The sequence below is a fragment of the Pelophylax lessonae genome (genome assembly GCF_965119305.1).
Source record: "Pelophylax lessonae genome assembly, chromosome: 9".
NCBI classification, from domain to species: Eukaryota; Metazoa; Chordata; class Amphibia; order Anura; family Ranidae; genus Pelophylax; species Pelophylax lessonae.
Window position 1 is genome coordinate 271,734,538 of NC_138776.1, and position 27,236 is coordinate 271,761,773.

The 27,236-nt window shown below is 45.5% G+C and overlaps 5 protein-coding genes across 5 annotated transcripts in view; all 5 read right to left on the bottom strand.

Moving 5' to 3' along the window:
• LOC309564465 (uncharacterized protein) overlaps positions 1-27,236 on the bottom strand; it is a gene marked incomplete at both ends in the record, with an annotated part of 1,172,539 nt that overhangs the window by 852,677 nt on the left and 292,626 nt on the right.
• The window catches only part of LOC309564099 (uncharacterized protein), a 237,112-nt gene that overhangs the window by 170,826 nt on the left and 39,050 nt on the right, over positions 1-27,236 (bottom strand). The gene's annotated exons all lie outside the window — the stretch shown is intronic.
• Positions 1-27,236, bottom strand: part of LOC309564102 (uncharacterized protein) — a gene marked incomplete at its 3' end in the record, with an annotated part of 63,130 nt that overhangs the window by 11,729 nt on the left and 24,165 nt on the right. The window lies entirely within an intron of this gene.
• Positions 1,405-4,279, bottom strand: LOC309562987 (uncharacterized protein). The gene is made up of 3 exons (XM_082267313.1): positions 4,096-4,279; positions 3,493-3,643; positions 1,405-2,149 (listed from the first exon to the last, which is right to left on the bottom strand). Exons 1-3 carry the CDS (start codon positions 4,225-4,227, stop codon positions 1,416-1,418), a joined length of 1,017 nt encoding a protein of 338 aa, XP_082123439.1. The 5' UTR covers positions 4,228-4,279; the 3' UTR covers positions 1,405-1,415.
• The window catches only part of LOC309564103 (gastrula zinc finger protein XlCGF53.1-like), a gene marked incomplete at its 3' end in the record, with an annotated part of 125,618 nt that continues 103,089 nt past the window's right edge, over positions 4,708-27,236 (bottom strand). Inside the window, exons 2-3 of the mRNA XM_082268731.1 lie at positions 5,428-5,556; positions 4,708-4,938 (exon numbers count right to left, since the gene is read on the bottom strand). Coding sequence (XP_082124857.1) covers positions 4,708-4,938; positions 5,428-5,523 — 327 coding nt within the window. The 5' untranslated portion in view covers positions 5,524-5,556. The remainder of the gene's footprint in view (positions 4,939-5,427; positions 5,557-27,236) is intronic.

The following is a 27,236-nucleotide window of genomic DNA, read 5'->3' on the forward strand; positions in this document are numbered from 1 at the left end:
AACCCAACAGAGATGCATGGAGAAAGGCCTCAGAATTCTTGTTCTGCTCATCATGGACCTTATCTATATGGTGGAACCTCTCTTCTGGGGATCTGTGATGGTCCCAATCAACACATCAACATATTTCCTCCATAACCTGGTCAGCATAGAGAAAAACCCAACAGAGACACTCAGAGAAAGGCTTGGAGTCCGTGTTCTGCTGATCGTGTACCTCACCTGTGTGGAGGAACCTCTATTCTGAGGATCTTGGATGGTCCCAATCAGTCTGTAAGGTGACACATCTACACATTTCCTCCACTACTTGGCCAACATTAGTCAAGTCATTAACTGAAATATCTTTATTGATCATTATACTTTATTGAGCATTATATAGATAGACTATGGTAGTTAGTTTACTAAAGTGTAAAGTGAATGATCTTTATAGGTCTTGGTTGATGATGGACATCAGAGAAGACTCATAGAAGAGGTATTGGGAGGATGAGAGACTTACACAGCTTTTAATAGTGACTAAAGGTCCCTTAGCCCACCATGATATGAACTTTAAACTGATATTCGGATATAATAATTTATTCAGTATAATAAACATGATGAATGCTGTGGCCTCTACTCACCATCTCCAAGAGGAGAATTCTGTACCATAGAGACACAAGTCATGAATACAACAATACGGCATTAAAATCACAAATGCAAATTTGACACTTTTATTAAAATAGACATAAAACCCCTCAGTGACGGACAGTTTGCCCCCGTATACTGCGTATCACACACCCGCCATGGTTTCCTCCAACTCAGTGCTGCTGATCTCCTCCGGCTTCTTCCAACCACATGCTCTCCAACATCAGCTGCACATCATTGCTCGAGACCGGCATCCAGATGGTGACGTTGGTGGACCATACCTGACTAATCTGTGACAGCACGGTTGCTGGTGGTCTCCACCAAGTGAACATGTGACAGGGTGATAACGCAGGTTGGGAGGCAGAGACAGGAAGTGCCTCCAACTAGACCCCCCCCCCCCCTTCCTGTCTTTTGAGGCAAGCTCCCAACTGAAAGCAAACCATTGTCCTCAGCACCCTAATGTTTATGTCAAGGCTAAAAGTTTCTTTTAAAAAAAAAAAATGAAGGAAAGATTAGAACCCTCGTCTAGTTCCATCTATTGGCCATAATCATTTTTTTTTTTTTTCTGAAATACCGCAAATCGGGAAAATACTGCATTATGACCACTAGATGGAGCTGATGGGAAATCAACGTATTAAGCAAATTACAGTGAGAATTCCCTGGGCAGAGGAAAATGCTTGTGACATTCACCCAACACATTTTCCAGCACTCGGGAGACCTACTACATCTTGATTAGTCGAATAGGATCCCCTATCTACAGTAAGATTGGACTCCAGTGATAAAAAAATAATTTCCCGCACTCAGGACACGACTACAATTTCTACCTTGTGAGACCGCTGATGTCTGACAAGTTGCGAATTACGTACAAAACATTTCCCGCACTCGGGACAGGAATGGGGCTTCACCCCCGCGTGCACCTTCAGATGTTCAGAAAGGTGGCCCCTCTGCGAGTAACATTTCCCGCACTCGGAGCAGGAGAACGGCTTCTCGCCCGTGTGCGTCCTTTGATGCCTGACAAATTCGGATCTCTGTACGAAGCTCTTTTTGCACTCAGGACAGGAATACGGCAACTCGCTCCTGTGAGCTCTCCGGTGTCTGGAAAGATTGGACTTGTCCGAAAAACGTTTCCCGCACTCGATGCAGGAGTACGGTTTCTCTAAGGTGTGGGATCTCCGATGTCTGGTGAGATAGGCCTTGTCCGAGAAGCATTTCCCACACTCGGAGCAGGCGTATGGCTTCTCCCCGGTGTGAGATCTCTGATGTGTGGTGAAAGTCGATTTGTCCAGATAGCACTGACCACAATATTCACATGAATACGGCTTCTTGCCCGAATGATATATCTGATGTCTGATGTGTTGGGATTTCCGCTGAAAACTTTTCCCGCACTCGGAGCAGGAGAACGGCTTCTCGTTAGTGTGCAACTTCTCATGTCTTTGAAGGCCGGTCTTTTTTGAAAAACATTTCCCGCACACAGTACAGCAATACGGCTTCTCCTCCATGTGAGAACTCTGATGTTGGGAAAGGTAGGCCTTGCCTGAAAATATAGAGGGCAGCAGTGAGGAGGACTATGTCAAGTACAACGTGTATGCAGAACAAGGGTTAGGACCAGGGATTTACCAAAAATACCCGGTTTTGGTTGGGTTCGGCAAACAGGCGCCAGATTCAAACACCATTGAGGTCAAGGAGGAGATCCTCCTGGAAAAAACACCTTCTCCCCATGTTGAGGAGGATAAGGTCCACTTGCTCACAACCTGGTCCCGGGGGTGGTGGGCGTCTGCAGGCGGGGAAGGCTTATCGGAATCTGGGCTACTTTACCAAAAAGGGGTCCTCCAGGTTATGCCCCGCCCATGTGAATGAGTAAGGGGTACGTACTACCATACTCCTTCACAAAAAAAAAGGTAAACAGTAAATTAAGACACACTCTTATTTTTGACAAGTCCTTTCAAAAAATCAAAACCCCCCTCAAAAAAAGTCCTACAATATAAATCCATCGTCGGTCACTACAAAAAAAATCCCACCGACCGACAGACAAGGATATTTCGCCACTGACTCAAGCCGAATAACATCTCCTGGGCCCAGCCGCTAAACCAAAACAAAGTGGCGGAATCTCCCGGGTGATGGCACTGATCAAAGATGGTCAATGACCAGTTTTAGTTAACGTCATTGGCCAACTATGGCCATACTTGGTCAACATCATTGGCCAACTATGGCCATACTTGGTCAACGTCATTGGCCAACTATGGCCATACTTGGTCAACGTCATTGGCCAACTATGGCCATACTTGGTCAACGTCATTGGCCAACTATGGCCATACTTGGTCATCGTCATTGGCCAAATATGGCCATGTGTCCATACTTGGTCAATGTCATTGACCAAATATGGCCATATTCCATCAATGTCATTGGCTAAATATGGCCATACTTTGTCAAGGCCACGTGGCCATACTTGGTCAATGTCATTGGCCAAATATGGTTACGTGGCTATACTTGGTCACTATCAATGGCCAAATATGGCCATGTGGCTATATTTCATCAACATCATTGGCCAAATATGACCACATTTGGTCAACGTCATTGGCCAAATATGACCACATTTGGTCAACGTCATTGGCCAAATATGGCCACATTTGGTCAACGTCATTGGCCAAATATGGCCACATTTAGTCAACATCATAGGGCAAGTATGACCATGTGGCCTTATTTGGTCAATGTCATTGGCCAAACATGGCCCTGTGATCATATTTGGTCAGTGATGTCACGCTACCCCCACCACCACTTTGCTTACATGGCAAGGAATTCCTGGAAGTCCCAAACTCGAATCTGAACCAATCAGTGAGCAGTATGGGTGGAGGAATGTATTTAGTGTTTATGACCCACCTGTGCTGATCTCTGTAGGAGTGTCCTCCTCTATTACTATCCTTATTATTCCATCCTCCTCCATAGTCTGCTGATTATCCCTCACATACGTTTCTTCTTCTTCCTCTTCTTCTGCTTCCACCTCAACTTTTATATCCATCGGATCTTCACCCTAAACCAAGAGAAGGATTGAAAATAACGTCAGGAAAATATAAGCTCTAATGATGTGAGACCACATATCATCTTACAGGGTCTATCTATAGATCAGGACTGATTTACTGACATATACAAGAGAGCAGGTGACCATTGATGCCACATGAGTAAGCAAATACATAAAACAATATACAGAATATTATAGAGGAATAAGGGGCATGAAAGAATCAACATTTAGATGTCCAACCCATATGGTTAGATGGGACCTCACCGTACATGTTGAACATTAGTATATCATTAGCTACATAGGTTCTTGGATCACAATTCTTCACTCACAAACAGGATGGTAATCCAGTTGTGCCCTCGTGTTTTATCCCTACTTTTCTTTTGTATCTCATATAGCAGCCTCACCATCTCCACATATCAGAAGGTTGAGTCCCTTACACCTTCCAGATGCTCCTTCCCACCAACCTGATTATGGTAGCTGTGACCTTCCTGTGTGGAATCCCAGGAATACAGAGGACGGGGACATCTCTCTGGTGGCCTTCTGGTATTAGGTGGCTTCACCATAAGATTCTTGTGTCCTTCAGAAGGCTCCTTCATCACTCCGTACTCCTCATCCTCCTCTTTATACTCTTCTTTCACAACAATATTATGATCCCAGAGATTTCCAATCTGAATATATAATAAAATATTCATTGTAACAAACATGCTTGTGTATAAATCAGATCTACCAATAATTGTCACTCATCTACCTGATGATGGTGGGGGATGGTGTGATCTTCCTGTGTGGAATCCCAGGAATACAGAGGACGGGGACATCTCTCTGGTGGGTTCCCATTACTGGATCCATCTGTAGGAAACACACACACTGACTGAATACATTGTTTCTATGTGTTTATCAGATGATGGGGGATCTAGGTGGATCCTCCGTACTGCTCTCTCCTTTACAATAAAGTCTCCTCTTACCCGGTGATGTGAGGGGCGGCTGATTCTTCATCATGACGTCCTTGTAGAGATCCTTGTGTCCTTCTAAATACTCCCACTCCTCCATGGAGAAATAGACAGTGACATCCTGACACCTTATAGGAACCTGACACACACAATGATACAGTCACCATCCAGACACATCCCTTGTCTGTTACTGGATAATGTCCCAGAATTCCCAGCACCGCTCACCTCTCCTGTCAGCAGCTCAGTCATCTTGTTGATGATGTGACGAACCTTCTGCATGTTGTGGTCCTTAAATTTTAGAGGGCAATATCGAGGAACTTTGATAGTCATATGATCCCCATACTTCGCAAGAGGAAAACTCTGTAAAGAAACCAAAAATGATGTCATGTGACCTCCCAGAATCCTCCTCACCTCTCCGGTCAGGTCTGTGTTTTATTAATAGAGATAAGAGAGATGTCATGTGACCTCCCAGAATCCTCCTCACCTCTCCAGTCAGGTCTGTGTTTTATTAATAGAGATAAGAATGATGTCATGTGACCTCCCAGAATCCTCCTCACCTCTCCGGTCAGGTCTGTGTTTTATTAATAGAGATAAGAGTGATGTCATGTGACCTCCCAGAATCCTCCTCACCTCTCCGGTCAGGTCTGTGTTTTATTAATAGAGATAAGAGTGATGTCATGTGACCTCCCAGAATCCTCCTCACCTCTCCGGTCAGGTCTGTGGTTTAATAATAGAGATAAGAGTGATGTCATGTGACCTCCCAGAATCCTCCTCACCTCTCCGGTCAGGTCTGTGTATTATTAATAGAGATAAGTGTGATGTCATGTGACCTCCCAGAATCCTCCTCACCTCTCCGGTCAGCAGGTAGATGATCTCCAGGGTGAGGTTTAGTATCTTCTCAGTCATGTGACTCCGGTCCTCCTCCATCCTCATTGGTGCCGTCATTTGATCTATACAGATCTCCTTGTAGACAGATAACTTTGGGAAATGAAGGTAAGAATTATTTGGATGATATTGGACACACAATAATACGATGTGAGGGAGGTAATAGGTGGGTTGCTGTATATTTACTGCCCCCATGGGAACACATTTATTCTGGACAGTTCAGCTACATTTTCGATTCCTGGGACCTTCTTGACCTGTTAGATTAAAAATTCCCTTCTTTATATTGGATTTGTTGTCATCTGGACAATACTCTCTCATCCAGTCCTTATCAACTCTTTTCTACCTTTGACTATCATCTACAACTCCCACTACCCACTAATCCATTTACTGCCCAAGACTTTGCCAGTCTCCGAAGCTCACCCAAACACCTGCCACCTAGACCCTGTTCCGTTACACCTACTCCAGTCTACCACTTTAATGGTCTCCTCCCTAACCCTCTAAAACATTCTCTGGTCACCCCCGTACTTAAAAAGCTCTAAATAGATCCCACATGTCTGAACAATTTAAGGTCCATCTCCTTGTTCCCATTGACCTCCAAACTCCTAGACAGTGATGGGCTGAACACACTTTTCGGTGTGAACACACTTTTCGGGTCTACACCAGAACAGGGAAAAAGTTTGAATCAGGACCCAAATCCCTATTATAAAGTCTATGGGACTAGAACTTGAAAAAACAAATGTCCCCATTTTGAAGGCTTAAATGCCAGTTATTAGACATAAAAAGGGCATGGGGGTCCGGGTACTAACCTGGGGGATATGTATCAATGCAATAAAAAAATGTAAAAAAGGAGCAGTGATTATTAATAATGCCTAAAGTGAAACTATAAAAGTGAAAAATTCCTTTAGATATAGTGCCTGAGGGGTCCCTTTAGACGGCCTGTAAATGGCGCTTCTGTACCGTGTATAGAGCCTGCTGCATCTATACCGTGTATAGAGCCTGCTGCATCTGTACCGTGTATAGAGCCTGCTGTGTCTGTACCGTGTATAGAACCTGCTGCATCTGTACTGTGTATAGAGCCTGCTGCGTCTGTACCGTGTATAACACCTGCTGCATCTGTACCGTGTATAGAGCCTGCTGCATCTGTACCGTGTATAGAGCCTGCTGCGTCTGTACCGTGTATAGAACCTGCTGCATCTGTACTGTGTATAGAGCCTGCTGCATCTGTACCGTGTATAGAACTTGCTGCATCTGTACCGTGTATAGAGCCTGCTGCATCTGTACCATGTATAGAGCCTGCTGCATTTGTACTGTGTATAGAGCCTGCTGCATCTGTACTGTGTATAGAACCTGCTGCATCTGTACTGTGTATAGAGCCTGCTGCATCTGTACCGTGTATAGAGCCTGCTGCATCTGTACCATGTATAGAGCCTGCTGCATCTGTACTGTGTATAGAGCCTGCTGCATCTGTACCGTGTATAGAGCCTGCTGCATCTGTACCGCGTATAGAGCCTGCTGCGTCTGTACAGTGTATAGAACCTGCTGCATCTGTACTGTGTATAGAGCCTGCTGCATCTGTACCATGTATAGAGCCTGCTGCATTTGTACTGTGTATAGAACCCGCTGCATCTGTACTGTGCATAGAGCCTGCTGCATCTGTACCGTGTATAGAACCCGCTGCATCTGTACTGTGTATAGAGCCTGCTGCATCTGTACCGTGTATAGAGCCTGCTGCATTTGTACTGTGTATAAAGCCTGCTGCATCTGTACCGTGTATAGAGCCTGCTGCAGCAAAACTGGCATATATATATATATATATATATATATATATATATTTATATAAAGGCAAAAAAATGACATTTAGATTTTCCCCGCAAGCTTTTTTTATTTAGTAAAAACCGGCTTGGGGGGCCAGTCTGTATGGTGACGCCACAATTTTGTACACTCGAAACTAGATCAGAGATTTTTTGGATAAATTCTGGTGTCTTTGGCAGACTTTGGATGGAAATAAAGTTCTACACCACAGTGAGCAAGACTTACGCTAAGAAGCCAAATTATAGTGCATTCAGCCAAGATTAACATTTTTTTTTTTTTTTTCGATAAAGTCTGGAGTCTCTTTCGCTGACTTTGGATAGAAGTAACAGATGCGGAAAAATTGGGCCTTGGGTGTTGGTGGTGTCTTCACCCCACAACCCTTCACACTTATCCTTGGCAAATGCAGGATTGGACTCTGCTCTTAAAAATGATGTCACATAGCTGAGCTGTGGGAAGTGGGCCGGGAGATAACAGCTCTACAATCTGTTTGAAAAGGGTGGCTGCTTCCTACTGTTTCATGATGGCTGCCTCTGGAGGACATCCTGCCTCATTGGGGTTGTGCTTCCATGCCACTTTTCTTCTCTGCTCTATACGGCACCCAAGTTGCGTCAGTGACCTCATCATCATCTCCTCCATCCTCATCATCACTGGAGACAACTTGGCAATATGTTGCGGATGAGGGAACATGACGGACAATTTGTGTACCAGTGTTCTCCCCTCTCTGCAGGCTCATGTTCCCACCTTCCTCAACCTCAGAACCAACATCTGTAACATCTCAGGCTACTAGGTCACTCCATTGTTATCTCTCGCCTCGACTTCTGCAACTCCCTCCTCATTGGCCGATCTCTACACAAACTATCCTCCCTTTAGTCTATAATGAATGCTGCTATCAGACCCATCCACCCTACAAACGGCCCAATGTCCTTCAACCCTCTCTACCAATCCCTCCACTGGACTCCATTCAGTGTCCTCTGCCCCGCTCAGCAAATCCCTCCACTGGCTTCCATTCAGTGTCCTCCACCCCTCTCTGCCAATCCCTCCGCTGGCCTCCATTCAGTGTCCTTCACCCCTCTCTGCCAATCCCTCCACTGGCTTCCATTCAGTGTCCTCCACCCCTTTCTGCCAATCCCTCCACTGGCCTCCATTCAGTGTCCTCCACCCCTCTCTGCCAATCTCTACACTGGCCTCCATTCAGTGTCCTCCACCCCTCTCTGCCAATCTCTCCACTGGACTCCATTCAGTGTCCTTCACCCCTCTCTGCCAATCCCTCCACTGGCCTCCATTCAGTGTCCTTCACCCCTCTCTGCCAATCCCTCCACTGGCCTCCATTCAGTGTTCTCCACCCCTCCCTGCCAATCCCTCCACTGGCCTCCATTCAGTGTCCTTCACCCCTCTCTGTCAATCTCTCCACTGGCTCCCATTCAGTGTCCTCCACCCCTCTCTGCCAATCTCTCCACTGGCCTCCATTCAGTGTCCTCCACCCCTCTCTGCCAATCTCTCCACTGGACTCCATTCAGTGTCCTTCACCCCTCTCTGCCAATCCCTCCACTGGCCTCCATTCAGTGTCCTTCGCCCCTCTCTGCCAATCCCTCCACTGGCCTCCATTCAGTGTCCTTCACCCCTCTCTGTCAATCTCTCCACTGGCTCCCATTCAGTGTCCTCCCCCCCTCTATGCCAATCCCTCCACTGGCCTCCATTCAGTGTCCTCCAACCCACTCTGTCAATCTCTCCACTGGCTCCCATTCAGTGTCCTCCACCACTCTCTGCCAATCCCTCTATTGCAGGGGTCTTCAAACTACGGCCCTCCAGTAGTTCAGGAAGTACAATTCCCATCATGCCTAGCCATGGCTGTGAATGTTATAGAGTTTTACAATTCCTCATGGGATGTGTAGTTCCGCAACAGTTGGAGGGCCGTAGTTTGAGGATCCCTGCTCTATTGGCCTCTGCTCACCCAACTAATTAAATTAAAAAAAACTAACAACAACTTACAAAGTCATCCAGAACTCGGCCCCCACCTACATCACTAACCTAGTCTAACAATACCAACCAAATCCTTCTCTTTGTTCCTCCCAAGACCTCCTGTTCTCTAGATCCCTCATCACCTCCACCCATGCTCACCTCCAAGACTTCTCCAGAGCCTCTCCATTCTTCTGGAACTCACTACCCCAATCTGTTCGAGTATCTTTTAGTGATCTCTGAAAACTCGTCTCTTTAGGGAAGCCTATTCTGCCTCCAACTAACAACTGAACTTTTACTTTCTTCATCAGCTCATCCCCCACAGTTATTACCTTTTATATCACCTGGCCCTCCCTATCAGATTGTAAGCTCTCAGGGCAAAGTATAACCCTCTTATATTGAATTTTATTGTAACGGTACTTTAGATTGCAAACTGCTTCACAAACTATGGGAGGTATATAAATCCTGTATAATAATAATAATATATAAATCCTCCATTATAATAATTTGAGCCTGCGATATTCAAAAAATCTGTGTTCGGAACATTTACAACAAATCGCATTCTTCTCCGTTTCTTCCTATTTTACTCTTGTAGAACAAAGATGAGTAATAATCAAACCCCCCCCCCCCCATCCCCCGCACCCCAATTAAAGTCGTATATTCTGTTAGTATGACTGATAAGGTGAGAAGGTGATTGGTGGGAAAGGTGACACATCTCCGAAATTAAGAGAATGTTCCGGCCCCGTAAGTAGGGGAAATGTTCTGACCCTGAAGGGATCAATCTACGTTTCCACACTATATATGTGCGTATCATCATCTGCTGGAGATAAAAGACGTCACAGTGACTATGGAGGAAGAGGACGGACATGACGGGGATTACTGGGTGTAAATAGAAAATAAAATCTTATTACCTCCTCTGTTGCCACTTTCAACAATGTCTCCTCTCTACTTCCTCCCGACTGACCTCTCACCTGGAACTTCCTGTCTGTAGCTGACATCACTTCCTGTTTTCCATAGAGACTTCCTGTCTGGGTAGTAGTGAGATCACCACCTTGTGGAGCTCAGAGGTACTGCAGCTCCGAGAAACGTCTCGTAGTGAGAACACGGCCTTGTGCTGTGTGTGTGTATGTACTGTATATCCTTATAGATGGGGTCATCTCCACTCCCACGAAGGAATATGTTACCAACATTGAAAGATCTGTCGTCCGTTTTTTGTGGCATGCTAGTCTGATGTGGAAAGTGAAGAGGTTTTTTTCATACGAATTTTCCCGTACGACAGAATTCTACTTCAGAAGTGATGTCATGTGTTGGATTGCCTAGTCTTGCTCTTAAGATTTTTTTCTGTCGAAATCTGTACTAATGAGATGAAAATCGTATCTTGTATTACGGACAACAAAAATTTTATAGCCTGCACATCAGGATTTTGTCAGCCGAAAAGTCGGAGTCGGCTGTCGAAAGCACCATACTAACAATCTGAAAATCGGCAGATCGGTCGTCGGACGAAATTTCCCTTCAGATTTTCTTATTGTGTGTACAGGCCTTTAGTCCATAGGGTTCAATATTGAGTTGGCCTACCCTTCGCAGCTATAACAGCTTCAACTCTTCTGGGAAGGCCGTCCACAAGGTTTAGGAGTGTCTATGGGAATGTTTGACCATTCTTCCAGAAGCGTATTTGTGAGGTCAGGCACTGAGATTGGACAAGAAGGCCTGACTCGCAGTGTGCGCTCTAATTCATCCCAAAGGTGTTCTATCGGGTTGCGGTCAGGCCAGTCAAGTTCCTCCACCCTAAACTCGCTCATCCATGTCTTTATGGATCTTGCTTTTTGCACTGATGCGCAGTCATATTGGAACAGGTAGGGGCCATCCTCAAACTGTTACTACAAAGTTGGGGGCATGAAATTGTCCAAAATGTCTTGATATGCTGACGCCTTAAGAGTTCCTTCATTGGGGCTAAGGGGCCGACCCAACCCCTGAAAAACAACCCCACACCATAATCCCCCTTTCACCAAACTTTACACTTGTCACAATGCTGTCAGGCAAGTACTGTTCTCCTGGCAGCTGCTGAACCCAGACATGTACATCGGATTGCCAGACAGAGAAACGTGATTCCTCATTCCAGAGAACACATCTCCTTGCCTCTAGAGTCCAGTGGCGGGGGTGCTTTACACCACTGTAGCCGACGCTTTGCATTGCACTCGGTGGTGTAAGCTTGGTGCAGATGCTCAGCCATGGAAATCCATTACCTGAAGCTCTCTATGCACCGTTGTTGTGCTAATCTGAAGGCCACATGAAGTTTGGAGGTCTCTAGCTAATGAGTCTGCAAACAGTTGGTGAGCTTCCGCATACGCTGACCCTGTATCATTTTACATGGCTTACCACCTCGTGGCTGAGTTGCTGTTGTTCCCAGTTGCTTCCACGTTGATCTAATACAACTAGCAGTTGACCGTGAAATATTTTGTAGAAAGGAAATTTCCCAGATGGACATATTAGAATCATGGTACCACGTTTGAATTCACTGAGCTCCTGAGAGTGACCCATTCTTTCACAAATATTTGTAGAAGTGGTCTGCATGCCAAGGTGCTTGATTTTATACACCTGTGGCCATGGAGGTAATTGGAACACCTGAATCCATTGATTTGGAGGTGTTTCCCAATACTTTTTGCAATACAGTGTATATTGGGTTTCCACCATTAACAGTCAACTGAAAGTACCAAGCCAGCTGGCTTCTTTGTCAACAGCACCGCTTCTCTCCTTACCAGTTCCTCTGACTTCATTGCCCAGGTCTCCTGGTTCACTAGGTTCACTTAGCCTTCTAGTCGCAGCCCCTGGCTGAACAACCCACTCCTGGCCCTTGGATAGGGGTTCTCCTGACACCCCAAGAGGAGCCCACCGGACTCCTGGGACAAGACCTCCTGTCTCCTGCCTGGGGCACCTCTGACCTCTGGTTGAGACCTTTTTTGTCCAGATTCCTGGCTGGGCAACCTCTGACCCCCTAGTTGAGACCTCCTGTCCCTGACTCCTTGCTGGGGCTCCTCTGACACCTGTGTGAGACCTCCTGTCTCCAATATGGGAGCTCTGAGCTATCCTCAGGCTTGAGTATATAACAAACCCTACACATCTGTGTACTCAGACAGGCTGCAGGCATCCAGTAAAATCCAGACATGGGATTGAAGGCTCTGTCCCACCCAAAACAAATTAGACCCAATTTAGCTCCAGACCCCAATCCAGATTTACAGAATCCAGCGAAAGCCAAAAAGCAGCTTTTCTATGTTCAGAAATTATAGCCTGGGACCTCACACTAAGCCTTAAAGCGGAGTTTCCGGCCACAGAATGTTTTTTTTTTTTTTAATATCTCCCAAACAGTGATCCACCCCCCTTCATTCATCAGCTAATCCAGTTTTATAGAGTTTAATAAAAGTTAGGCAATCACAAAATCTTACTTTATATAATGTTTGCAGAGCGCCGCCATCTTTGTCCGGGTCAGCCGAGGCCGCGGTAGGGAAATGTCTGCCCTGCTTCGAGAGGGAGGAGGCCGGTGAATGCAGCGCGAGATCTCGCGCATGCCCAGTACTATGCGATCGGCATAGTATGTGTTTCCCAGTGTTCTCCGCCTATCATTGCGTCATTTCCTGTTTGGAAAATACGCGATGAGAGGAGCGGCCGGCCACCTACGTCACTGCCCATTGCATCCTGGGAGCGACGAGTAAGAGCTCCCAGGATGCATTGCGGGACAGGAAGTGACGGCGCGGGCCGCGGCCAAGGAAGGAGGAAGTGGATGTAAAGGTGAGTATATTATCTTCTGAAATAAGGTAAGTAAAAAAAAAAGTCGGGAATATCCAATTCTTGTACAGGTGACAATAAGGAAGCGGATGCCACAAAATCGAAAGTAACGATTTTGTGGCCGGAACTCCGATTTAATGTGAATCCTGTGTAATTTTCTCCTACATCTTCACAGTGGCAGGGCCTCACAATGTCACTATATATTTATTATGTATAAAATCCAGACAATAAGGCAGCACTCACGGGGCTGGAAAGGTGAACAAATAGTGATATAAAGTAGTTTTATGTTGATCAGGCACATGCTTATCTTCCCCAGGACAATAGTGAAGTGACACACAACTTAAGACTCCCGAAAAAAAAAAAAACTCCCACCATTACCAAATGATGACATCATCAAGTGCAAAGGTCAAAGTTCCAACTAAAAAGATAGTGGGCAAATACCCAAAATGAAAGCACAAAAAATAACAGCAAATTGGTCCATACAAAATGGTCATAAATAAAGGATTAAGCCAAACCCCAGCACTAGTGGCAAGTGCCAGAGACCAGAAAAGGGGCGTAATTGAGCACCATCTGACCTGAGCAAGACGGCCTTCAAGGCTAAAGGCCCGTACACACGAGTCGAATTTCGGCCGGGAATTTTCGTCCGACGACCGATCTGCCGATCTTCGGCTTGTTAGTATGAAGCTTCCGACAACCGACTCCGACTTTTCGGCCGAAAAATTCCTGGTGTGCAGGCTATATAATTTTTGTCGACCGTCAAAACACGTCCGATTTTCGTCTCATTAGTACAGATTTAGATGGGGAAAAATCTTATGAGCAAGACTAGGCATGCTCAGAGATGAAAGAACACAAAGAAAGCAAACCAACACATGACATCACTTCTGAAGTAGAATTCTGTCGTGCGGGAAAATTCGTGTGCAGTTTAGAGCACATTCCAACCAACAGACACGCACTCTGGACAAAAGACGGACGACCGGTCGGCGGAAATTAGTTGTGTGTGTGCGAGGCTTAAATCAGTGCTGGGATAGGAGAAAATGGAAGATAGTGTAATGAACAGGAAAACGTACGAGGGGGATGTTATCTGCTGAGTAAGCTGCAACACCAGAGATGGAGATCAAGAGACAAACCCAAATTACCAAATAAATTATCTGAGAGTGAAAATAAACAGAGCTGGGATACAATAAACTCAGAAAGAACAGGAGAGCACAGGAGGTTCTGCCACCCAGAGCAGAGTGCTTCGACCAGCAGCAGAAGGATCCATGGAAACAATGAGGAGAAACATCTCCACAGACCCGGGACAGGGATCCCCATAGAGGAGATGGCTGGAGAGGGAGTCAGGAATGGAGGAAAGGCTCTGGAGTGGACAGCAAGCAGCAGTGGGTGGAGACAAAGTGTGACAGGGATCTCCATAGAGAAGATGACTGGAGAGGGAGGGGGTGGGATCCAGGAATGGAGGGAAGGCACTGGAGTGGACAGCAAGCAGCAGTGGGTGGAGACAAAGTGTGACAGGGATCTCCTTAGAGGAGATGACTGGAGAGGGAGGGGGTGGGATCCCGGAATGGAGGGAAGGCACTAAAGGGAGCAGCAAGCAGCAGTGGGTGGAGACAAAGTGTGAGAGGGATCTCCATAGGGGAGATGACCAGAGAGGGAGGGGTGGGATCCAAAAATGGAGGGAAGGCACCAGAGTGGACAGCAAGCAGCAGTGGGTGGAGACAAAGTGAGAGAGGGATCTCCATAGAGAAAATGACTGGAGAGGGAGGAGGCGGGACACAGGAATGGAGGAAAGGCTCTGGATTGAACAGCAAGTAGCAGTGGGCGGAGACAAAGTGTGACAGGGATTTTCTTAGAGGAGATGACTGGAGAGGGAGGGGGTGGGATCCAGGAATGGAGGGAAGGCACCAGAGTGGACAGCAAGCAGAAGTGGGCGGAGACAAAATATGACAAGAGGAGGTGACTGGAGAGGGAGGAGGCGGGACACAAAAATGGAGGGAAGGCTCTGGAGGGAGCAGCAAGCAGCAGTGGGTGGAGACAAAGTGTGAGAGGGATCTCCATAGAGGAGGTGACTGAAGAGGGAGGGGGTGGGAGCCAGGAATGGAGGAAAGGCTCTGGAGTGGACAGCAAGCAGCAGTGGGCGGAGACAAAGTGTGACAGGGATCTCCATAGAGGAGGTGACTGGAGAGGGAGGGGGTGGGAGCCAGGAATGGAGGGAAGGCACCAGAGTGGACAGCAAGCAGCAGTGGGCGGAGACAAAATATGACAAGAGGAGGTGACTGGAGAGGGAGGAGGCGGGACTCAAGAATGGAGGGAAGGACCACGCATAGTGCAATAGCTGCAACCAATCATCTCCATGAGGGACTGATGTCAGAAGAACCAGTGTGATGGTGCAGTCTGCCAAATCTGTAGACCATGAATGATGGTGAAGTTTGTGGAAATTCTCAAATGTAGATATAGGGAGGGCTACAAAAGGCCATCAAGAGTTATTCAATGAGAAACTGGCAGCCATGCTACATGACAAGGTCAGTGTATTTAAAAAGGTGTGGGACCCATGAGTTACTAACTAGTTGGATGGCCCTCTGAGGACTCTCTGATGGACACTTTAACCTATTGATGTGGAGGTCAGTCTTGCGGGTGGGGATCTGTTTGAACCCAGACTTGACTTTTTCTCTCTTCTCTTTTTCTATTCTTTTCACTCGTCCTTTATTTACCTGAGCCATTTTAAACAACAATTGGCCCTTATAAGAATTACTTTAGTCTGTCAGACCTCTGTTTTACGTCCGCTGACAGCCAGGTAACTCAAATGAAGGACTATGGGGTCTTATAGCTTTTGGTACGATATGTGTCTACGTACCCTGTGGGATCTTTCATATGATCGGAGCTTGTCTGTCAGAACTGTACTCCTATGGGGGAGTTTGCTTATGTTGCCATGCGATGTCACAATGGGGGGAAAACCTTTTGTAAAAACTGGCCTTGTCTTTTTGGAATAAAACTGTAGCTTAGATTTCCATGATGGCCCAATAAAAATGTATTAAAAATGAAAAAGCCATCAAGGCCATCTCTAGGATTACGTATGGATCCGTATGTGGTCCTCCCATCTGAGTTTGTCTTGTTGCTGGTGTCCTGCACACTATGTGATCCTGCCATCGAGAGTTTGTCTTGGTGCTTGTGTGCCATACGCTATGTGGTCAATATGAGGTCCTCCCATGGGGAGTTTTTATTGATGTCCCACACACTTTGTGGACAATATGTGGTCCTCCCATTGGTAACTTTCTTAGTCTTGGTGTCCCACACACTATGGGGTAATATGTGCTCCTCACTTCGAGAGTTTGTCTTGGTGCTTGTGTCCCACACACTATGTGGTCAATATGTGGTCCACCCATTTGGAGCTTGTCTTGGTGCTGGTGTCCCACACACTTTGGGAACAATATGTGGTCCTCCCTTCGGGAGTTTGTCTTGGTGCTGGTGTCCCAAACTCTTTGTGGACAATAGGTGATCCTCCCATTGGGAGTTTGTCTTAGTGCTGGTGTCCAAGACACTAAGTGGTCAATATGTGGTCCTCCCATTGGGAGTTTGTCATGGTGCTGGTGTCTAACACACTATGTGGTCCTCCAGTCGGGGGTTTGTCTTGGTGTTGGTGTCCAACACACTATGTTGTCCTCCAGTCGGGGGTTTGTCTTGGTGCTGGTGTCCAACACATTATGAGGTCAATATGTGGTCCTCCCTTGGGGAGTTTGTCTTGGTGCTGGTGTCCAACACACTAAGCGGTCAATATGTGGTCCTCCAGTCGGGGGTTTGTCTTGGTGCTGGTGTCCAACACACTATGAGGTCAATATGTTGTCCTCCAGTCGGGGGTTTGTCTTGGTGCTGGTGTCCAACACACTATGAGGTCAATATGTGGTCCTCCAGTCGGGGGTTTGTCTTGGTGCTGGTGTCCAACACACTATGAGGTCAATATGTGGTCCTCCAGTCGGGGGTTTGTCTTGGTGCTGGTGTCCAACACATTATGAGGTCAATATGTGGTCCTCCCTTGGGGAGTTTGTGTTGGTGCTGGTGTCCAACACACTAAGCGGTCAATATGTGGTCCTCCAGTCGGGGGTTTGTCTTGGTGTTGGTGTCCAACACACTATGAGGTCAATATGTTGTCCTCCAGTCAGGGGTTTGTCTTGGTGCTGGTGTCCAACACACTATGAGGTCAATATGTGGTCCTCCAGTCGGGGGTTTGTCTTGGTGCTGGTGTCCCATACATGATGTGGTCCAGCTGACCTTGATCCTGGCTTAGAAGGCTTTCTCATTTTACCAGTGGATGAACCTTTCCCTTTCTGGCCTTTTCTAGCCCTACCTATATCTCCGTTCATGAATTTTGACAGACTTCACTCTCATTTATGGTCTAGAGATTTGGCAGATGTCACCATCACACAGTTTTTTCTGACCTTAATCCCTCACGGAGATGATTGGTGGCAGCAATTGCAGTGTGTGTGGTCCGGATACAGAACTCCTCTAACGTGTTTCATCTCCTTCTTCTGGATTTCCGTAGAAACTTCACATTTTTTAGCTCACCAGAGGACTTCCAGATATAAGAACTTCCACTTAATTGCCTCGTCCAGTTTCTGGACATCTTCCTTATCCTGCTGACTTGTGTCCCCAAATCTAATCTCCCTTGCTGGTTTAATGAACTTGTGTTCTTCAATGTCTACTATACCCATGGGCACATGAGTATGATTTCTCAGATATTTATTTTAATCCATGCCTGACCTCAGAAACTAAGGGGCCTACTTAGAAAAGAAAATTTCGGATATTTGTGACCAGCATTTGCCTGTAAATAGAAAAATTCTGTTTGTAGTTAATTAACTGAGTGATTTCTTATGATCATGAGCGCCATCTAGTGGCTATAATGCAGTATTTTTCGTGAATTTCCTCCATCAGGAACTATAATGCAATACCACATTATGACCACTAAATGGAGCAATTAATCATAGAGAATCACTATATGAGAAAAGAATATGACTAACATTCGTCACGGCTGGGCGAATGCTGGTAACATTTGTTCAACAAACTTTTTTTAAAATAGACCTGTAAGTGTTTGTGAAATCTTCCTGCACAAAATGCACTCAGTCAATGAAAGGTAAGGACTTCATTTTTATTTTTCTCCTGCTATTAATGGCCGACACGGGACAACACTTCATCCATGTCTTTGGTGATCTCTGATCTCCTTATGAAGTGTTTCTTACATGATGAAGATCAGCCATGGAGTATATCTGAGGTGTATATCGGGTGGAAGAGTGAAAGGTCAGGACTTGATATCTATTACACTGGCTGGTGTCATCTTCTCAAGTGTTTTAATATGTTGAGTTGGTAAGGTTATTACCTCTCTTTTCTTCACATGTGGGTGTTAAGAGGGATTTGGTGTTTGCACGTCCTCTTCTTCACCTTCATTCACCATCAAGAAGATTTCAGCCTTTTTTTCATTTTGGACTTCTTTTGGACTGCTCATATTTCTATAGCACGTTTATGTTCACATTGTGCACCATTTATAATATCTGTGTATATTTATATATTAGGTATTTTGTTCATTGTGTTTTCCCTTTTGGTTCAACACACATTGTTCACATCTAGCGCACCCATTTTTTGTACATCACACGTTTACTTTATCAAGGTTAAAGTTTCGGTTGCTGCTGGAGATTAATTTTTTGTTTGCGCACCTCATTCTTCAACATTCTATATCAGGGCGTGCTTCTTCCCCTTGTGAGATCTGATATACGGCAAAATATGATTAATGTAGAAGACAGTTCCCGCACTTGGATGACTAACATGCCTTGAAGGTTGAGTGGGACCTCTTATGTCCAGTAAGATGGGACTTCTGTGAAAAACATTTCCCGCACTCAAGACAGGAATACGGCTTCTCCCCTGTATGAGTTCTCTGATGTCTGTAAAGATCGCACCTCTGTAAAAAACGTTTCCCGCACTCTGAACAGGAATACGGCCTCTCACCTTTGTGAGACCTCAAATGTTTGACTAGGGAAGATTTATGAAGAAAACCTTTCTTCTCGCACAAAGGACAGGAATAGGTCTTCTTACCGGAATGCAAAACCTGATGTGTGCAAAAACAGGACTTCTTTGAAAAACACTTCCCACACTCAGGACAGGAATATCGCTTCTCACCCGTGTAAAACCTCAGGTGTTTAGTGAGATATTCTTTTCGTAGAAAACATTTCCCGCAGTCCGGACAGGAAAACGGTTTCTCCCCCGTGTGAGACTTGAGATGTTTATTTAGATCAGATTTTCGTAGGAAATGTTTTCCACACTCATGACACGAAAATGGCTTCTCACTCGTATGACATCTTTTATGAGAATTAAGATGTGATATACATAGAAATTGCTTCCCGCACTCAGTACAGGAAAACCTCTTATCTGTTGGAAGGACGGCACCATCCCTCACAGTCTGAGGTTCCTCAGGATAAGAGGAATACGATGGTCCGGCACTGTCCCTCACAGTCTGAGGTTCCTCAGGATAAGAGGAATACGATGGTCCGGCACCATCCCTCACAGTCTGAGGTTCCTCAGGATAAGAGGAATACGATGGTCCGGCACTGTCCCTCACAGTCTGAGGTTCCTCAGGATAAGAGGAATACGATGGTCCGGCACTGTCCCTCACAGTCTGAGGTTCCTCAGGATGAGAGGAATACGATGGTCCGGCACCGTTCCTCACAGTCTGAGGTTCCTCAGGATAAGAGGAATACGATGGTCCGGCACCGTCCCTCACAGTCTGAGGTTCCTCAGGATAAGAGGAATACGATGGTCTGGCACTGTCCCTCACAGTCTGAGGTTCCTCAGGATAAGAGGAATACGATGGTCCGGCACTGTCCCTCACAGTCTGAGGTTCCTCAGGATAAGAGGAATACGATGGTCCGGCACTGTCCCTCACAGTCTGAGGCTCCTCAGGATAAGAGGAATACGATGGTCCATCTACACAGTGTGGTCCCGGATGGACATTTGAGGTAGCCGGGTTTTCTCCTGGACTATACTGTGTGATGTCCTCATCTTCTACTTTACAGTCTGGAGACAAAGTGAGACAATCCTCTGAGGTTTTCCTGATATTCCATTTATGTACTAAAAAAAAAAATAATAAATTGGTTTATTATAAAATGATTAGTAGACATGAGCAGATTTGTTCCCCTAAACAAGTATATAGTGCATGGGTCAGAAGTATGTAATGTACAACATAGAGTATATAGTGCAGGGGTCAGAAGTATGTAATGTACAACATAGAGTATATAGTGCAGGGGTCAGAAGTATGTAATGTACAACATAGAGTATATAGTGCAGGGGTCAGGAGTATGTAATGTACAACATAAAGTATATAGTGCAGGGGTCAGGAGTGTGTAATGTACAACATAGAGTATATAGTGCAGGGGTCAGGAGTATGTAATGTACAACATATTATATAGGATACAACAGTTAGAACTATTTCACATATGTATATTCCCTGTCTGAGTTCTTGCTACACCCAGGGCACCGGGCAGGTTGAGCAAATGGTAAAACTGGAAGACAACATTTTGCTCCCAGCTGAACCCCAGAATCTCCATAAATCCAGTCTAGATACATAAATTGTGTCTGCAGCACAGAGAAGGAAGATTATCCGAGAGAAATACAGGAATACAGGATGGGGAACACAGCTCAGGAAAGTGACCACTACCAGCTTATTACTGTTTGATAGCCCTAATAGACCAATCAGTGAGCAGTATGGGTGGAGGAATGTATTTAGTGTTAATGACCCACCTGTGCTGATCTCTGTAGGAGTGTCCTCCTCTATAAATGTCCCCGTTATTCCATCCTCCTCCATAGACTGCTGATCATCCCTCACATACGCCTCTTCTTCTTCTGCTTTAACCTCAACTTTTATATCTTTCAGATCTTCACCCTAAACCAAGAGAAGGAGAGAGAATATCATCTATAAAATATAAGATCTAATATTGTGGCATTATACAAAAAAATCCACACATCGTCTTCATGAGTCCATGCTCTAGATGCTACATTCCAACAACCTTGTAACAGTGAGGAATAGTGTGACCTTCCTGTGTGGAATCCCGGGAATACAGAGGACGGGGACATCTCTCTGGTGGGTTCCCATTACTGGATCCATCTGTAGGAAACACACACACTGACTGAATACATTGTTTCTATGTGTTTATCGGATGATGGGGGATCTAGGTGGAGCCTCCGTACTGCTCTCTCCTTTACAATAAAGTCTCCTCTTACCCGGTGATGTGAGGGGCGGCTGATTCTCCATCATGACGTCCTTGTAGAGATCCTTGTGTCCTTCTAAATACTCCCACTCCTCCATGGAGAAATAGACAGTGACATCCTGACACCTTATAGGAACCTGACACACACAATGATACAGTCACCATCCAGACACATCCCTTGTCTGTTACTGGATAATGTCCCAGAATTCCCAGCACCGCTCACCTCTCCTGTCAGCAGCTCCATCATCTTCTTGGTGACTTCTAGAATCTTCTGCATGTTGTGTCTTTCAGGTTTTAGGGAGTCACATGGAGGCACTGTGATGGTCATAGGATCACCTGACTTCAGAAGAGGAAATCTCTGTATTGGAGAACCAATAGGAATATCATGTTAGAATCCCAGAATCCTCCTCACCTCTCCGGTCAGGTCTGTGTTTTATTAATAGAGGTAAGAGTGATGTCATGTGACCTCCCAGAATCCCCCTCACCTCTCCGGTCAGGTCTGTGTTTTATTAATAGAGATAAGAGTGATGTCATGTGACCTCCCAGAATCCTCCTCACCTCTCCGGTCAGGTCTGTGTTTTATTAATAGAGATAAGAGTGATGTCATGTGACCTCCCAGAATCCTCCTCACCTCTCCGGTCAGCAGGTAGATGATCTCCAGGGTGAGGTTTAGTATCTTCTCAGTCATGTGACTCCGGTCCTCCCCCATCCTCATTGATGTGGTCATGTGATCTATATGGTTTTCTCTGTAGACCGTTATCAGAGAATTATCTGGACTGTATTGATTGCATATCATTAGGAGGGGATATAGGGGGTTAACAGTTAGACTTCCCCCAGTGAGGTGTTGTACATTTAGAGATCTATACATCAGATTGAAAACTGGAACAATTGAGAAGAGAAGAAGGTCAAAGCAATTTGCTTAAAATTATAAATCAATGATGTTATGAGCATTCCTGCCTACGCGTGTACTCACAGCTGCAGGGCTGGGCATTAGGTGGCCACAGGTGACTGGGTGGCAGTAAAAGCTTTCTCCGAGTTTGGTGTGAAGCCAAGTTCGGATGAAGCATGTGCTCATCCCTAGTGAGAAGCAGGATATCTGCTTTAATCCCATTATAGTTTGATCTCAGAACCCCTCGTAGTGAGGGATGGGGTCCTCCACCATTATTGGCTGCTGACCAGAGTCATCGACTGTGCAGAGCGGTATGGGTGAGCACCAAAACGAATTAACCAGAAATTCAAGGAAACTTTGAGCCCTAGAAATTAGGGTCAAACCCGAATCTCATCCCTTGTTACAAGAGAGACTGCGAACGTGAGAAGGTGACACATCTCCAAAATGAGGAGAATTTTCCGGCCCCATAAGTGGGGTAAATGTTCTGCCCCTGAAGGGGTTGATCTAGGTTTCAACACTATATATGTGTGTATCATCATCTGCTGGAGATAAAAGAGGTCACAGTGACTATGGAGGAAGAGGACGGACATGACGGGGGGTTACTGGGTGTAAATAGAAAATAAGATCTTATTACCTCCTCTGCTGCCACTTCCAGCAATGTCTCCTCCCAATTCACCTCTGACCCGGAACTTCCTGTCTGCATATTACATCACTTCTTGTCTTCCATAGAGACTTCCTGTCTCTATGGTAGAAGTGAGACCCCCATCTTGTGGAGCTCAGAGGAACTGCCACCCCGAAAAACATCTCGTAGTGAGAACACGGCCTTGTGCTGTGTGTGTATGTACTGTATATCCTTATAGATGGGTCATCTCCACTCCCACCAAGGGAGATAGAAAAATGTTCCTGCCTACTCCAGCCTTTCTAAGCCAGGGTTCCTCCAAAGGTTTCTAGGGGTTCATTGAGCAACGAACCTCATTGAAATCAATGAAATCTGAATCATGCAGAAGCTTAGACAATAAGCAAGCCTGAGGTCAGTAAAAAGTGGTGGCAAGTTGGGATCAAGTGGAAGCATAGTCAAGGAAAAAGCCAAAAGCTGGTAACGCGTGATAAAGAAGATCAGGACAGCAGCAGGTTCTCAAAGGAGCAAGATATCCTTTCCAAGGTTCCTCCAAATATTTCCAGGGGCTCCTTCAACAACGAACCCCACTGAAACCAATGGGAGCTGAAATCTGTCAAATTAAAAATTCCCAGGCTAATATGGGGGTCAAAAAATAGCAATGAGGGGCACTGCTCTGGGGAACATGTGTCAGGGTCAGAGGTCAGGCTTGGAGACCAGTAGATTTAGCAGTAGAGAGGTTCCCATTGATCAGCAATATAAGTACAGAAGCAGGTCACCCTGGAGGATGACGGGAACTCCCTGAGGTGTTGGGGTCTAAGCACTAACCGGTATTCACCAGAGCTCCTGATGGTGGAGACAGGCTTCAGAGGTGAGCAAGCCAGTGACCAGCAGCGGATGTAGCAGGTAGAGATCAATCAGAAGTTTAGACAGTAAGCAAACCAGAGGATAGTAAAAAGTGGTGGCAAGTTGGGATCAAGTGGAACATTAGTCAAGGATAAAGCCAGAAGCTGGGAATGAGTGACGGAGAAGATAGGGACAGCAACAGGTTCTCAAAGGAGCAAGATATCCTTTCTCAGTCAAAGTTCCTTCAAAGATTTCTAGGGGTTCCTTGAGCAACAAACCCCACTGAAATCAATGGGAGCTGAATTAACAAATTATAAAATTCCCATTTTAGAGGCTAAAATGTAAGGGGGGTAGGCACCCCCCCCCCCCCCTCAAAAGGGAGTACCTCACAAAAAAAAAAATGAGGTCGGTCCTCCTTAAAATATCTACCGGACCCTTAATCCAAGCACGCAGACTGCCTGGCTAGGACAGGCAAAGCACCCCGTCCCCATGTTGATAAGGACAAGGGCCTCTTCACCGCAACCCTGACCCAGTAGTTTTGGGGGGGGGGGGTCAGTGGGTAAGGGGCTTATCAGAATATGGAACCCCTCTTAAACCATAAAGGGGGCCCAGATCCCGCACCCCCATGTGAATGAGTTTGGGATGCTAATACTCCTAATCATTCACAAAAAAAGTGTAACTCTAGAAATAAAGATACCCAAAAATGTATCAAGTCCTTTATTAAAAAAAAAAAAAAAAAAATCCCCAAACAAGGTTGTAAATCGATCATCAATCCAACGTTCATCGAAGCAGATCCACGTCAATCATGATGTCTGAAATCCGATGACCTGCCAAGAGGAAGAAGCGCTGTGCTCCTACACTGGTCACCTGCCAGTCCAGCGGATGACAATGTAATACATAAGGGGGCGGGGTCTCTCAGTGTCATCCCCAACATGAGTGGAGCCTATATGAGTGGCCCCTATATGAGCATGACCATATATGGTCAATGATGTTACTGGGATCTCACCTCGTTGGTTACATGGCTGGGAGTTCCTGACCATATAAGTCAATAGTGCAGGTGACTTCACAGTTGTTAAGGACGCGATGGTGCCTGCACCGCAGGTGTCCTTAACAACTATCAACAGTGGGAAGCCGTCATGTAGGATGTAATGTAATGTAACGTCATATAACACAGCTATTGTACATGAAGTTTGGCTCCCGCAAAATAGATAAATGTTGGGACCTCCGTCCGAGTGCCTGAACAGCCAAAGTTCAAGCCTAACTTATGTTTGGACTAGGCCTTGAAATCATCCCCACTGACCAATAAAATAAGGGGAAATTTCTCCCATTGGTCACCAATGTAAGGGACCACTACACTGACCACTGATATAAGGGGGGTCCTTCTCCCATTGGTCACCAATGTACGGGACCACTACACTGACCACTGATATAAGGGAGTTCTTCTTCCTATTGGACACCAATGTAAGGGACAACTACACTGACCACTGATATAAGTTGGTCCTTCTCCCATTGGTCACCAACGTAAGGGACCACTACACTGACATAAGTGGGTTCTTCCCCCATTGGTCACCAATGTAAGGGACCACTATACTGACCACTGATATATGGGGATTCTTTTCCTATTGGTCACCAATGTAAGGGACCACTACACTGACCACTGATATACAGTGCCTTGCGAAAGTATTCCGCCCCCTTGAACTTTGCGACCTTTCACCACATTTCAGGCTTCAAACATAAAGATATAAAACTGTAATTTTTTTGTGAAGAATCAACAACAAGTGGGACCCAATCATGAAGTGGAATGAAATTTATTGGATATTTCAAACTTTTTTAACAAATAAAAAACTGAAAAATTGGGCGTGCAAAATTATTCAGCCCCCTTAAGTTAATACTTTGTAGCGCCACCTTTTGCTGTGATTACAGCTATAAGTGGCTTGGGGTATGTCTCTATCAGTTTTGCACATCGAGAGACTGAATTTCTTGCCCATTCCTCCTTGCAAAACAGCTCGAGCTCAGTGAGGTTGGATGGAGAGCGTTTGTGAACAGCAGTTTTCAGTTCTTTCCACAGATTCTCGATTGGATTCAGGTCTGGACTTTGACTTGGCCATTCTAACACCTGGATATGTTTATTTGTGAACCATTCCATTGTAGATTTTGCTTTATGTTTTGGATCATTGTCTTGTTGGAAGACAAATCTCCGTCCCAGTCTCAGGTCTTTTGCAGACTCCATCAGGTTTTCTTCCAGAATGGTCCTGTATTTGGCTCCATCCATCTTCCCATCAATTTTAACCTCCCTGTCCCTGCTGAAGAAAAGCAGGCCCAAACCATGATGCTGCCACCTCCATGTGTGACAGTGGGGGATGGTGTGTTCAGGGTGATGAGCTGTGTTGCTTTTACGCCCAACATAACGTTTTGCATTGTTGCCAAAAAGTTTGATTTTGGTTTCATCTGAGCAGAGCCCCTTCTTCCACATGTTTGGTGTCTCCCAGGTGGCTTGTGGCAAACTTTAAATGACACTTTTTATGGATATCTTTAAGAAATGGCTTTCTTCTTGCCACTCTTCCATAAAGGGCAGATTTGTGCAGTATACGACTGATTGTTGTCCTATGGACAGAGTCTCCCACCTCAGCTGTAGATCTCTGCAGTTCATCCAGAGTGATCATGGGCCTCTTGGCTGCATCTCTGATCAGTCTTCTCCTTGTATGAGCTGAAAGTTTAGAGGGACGGCCAGGTCTTCGTAGATTTGCAGTGGTCTGATACTCCTTCCATTTCAATATTATCGCTTGCACAGTGCTCCTTGGGATGTTTAAAGCTTGGGAAATCTTTTTGTATCCAAATCCGGCTTTAAACTTCTCCACAACAGTATCTCGGACCTGCCTGGTGTGTTCCTTGTTCTTCATGATGCTCTCTGCGCTTTAAACGGACCTCTGAGACTATCACAGTGCAGGTGCATTTATACGGAGACTTGATTACACACAGGTGGATTCTATTTATCATCATTAGTCATTTAGGTCAACATTGGATCATTCAGAGATCCTCACTGAACTTCTGGAGAGAGTTTGCTGCACTGAAAGTAAAGGGGCTGAATAATTTTGCACGCCCAATTTTTCAGTTTTTTTATTTGTTAACAAAGTTTGAAATATCCAATAAATTTCATTCCACTTCATGATTGTGTCCCACTTGTTGTTGATTCTTCACAAAAAAATTACAGTTTTATATCTTTATGTTTGAAGCCTGAAATGTGGCAAAAGGTCGCAAAGTTCAAGGGGGCTGAATACTTTCGCAAGGTACTGTAAGTGGGTCCTTCTCCCATTGGTCACCAATATAAGAGACCACTACACTGACCACTGATATAAGGGGGTTCTTCTCCCATTGGTCACTGATGTAAGGGACCACTGATATAAGGGGGTCCTTCTCCCATTGGTCACCAATATAAGGGGCCACTACACTGACCACCGATATAAAGGTGAAACATCTACCGTTAAATAATGGGATGCAGACCCTGCAGCTTTCCTTATTGGAACATTGATAGAGATCCTTCTATTGGACAAAGTGAAACAAAGAGCCATTTATACAGAGCCACAAGAGGAAGGACTCTGCTACAAAGTTTGCTAAAATCCCCGTAATGTACATT

Coding starts and splice junctions, on each gene's coding strand:
- LOC309562987 (XM_082267313.1), bottom strand. CDS start 4,227: ATGAAGGAGCCTTCTGAAGGACACAAGAATCTTATGGTGAAGCCACCT. Junction 3,644..4,095: donor GTCACAGCTACCATAATCAG/GTTGGTGGGAAG, acceptor CTCTTGGTTTAG/GGTGAAGATCCGATGGATAT. Junction 2,150..3,492: donor TCCTACAGAGATCAGCACAG/GTGGGTCATAAA, acceptor CTATATTTTCAG/GCAAGGCCTACCTTTCCCAA.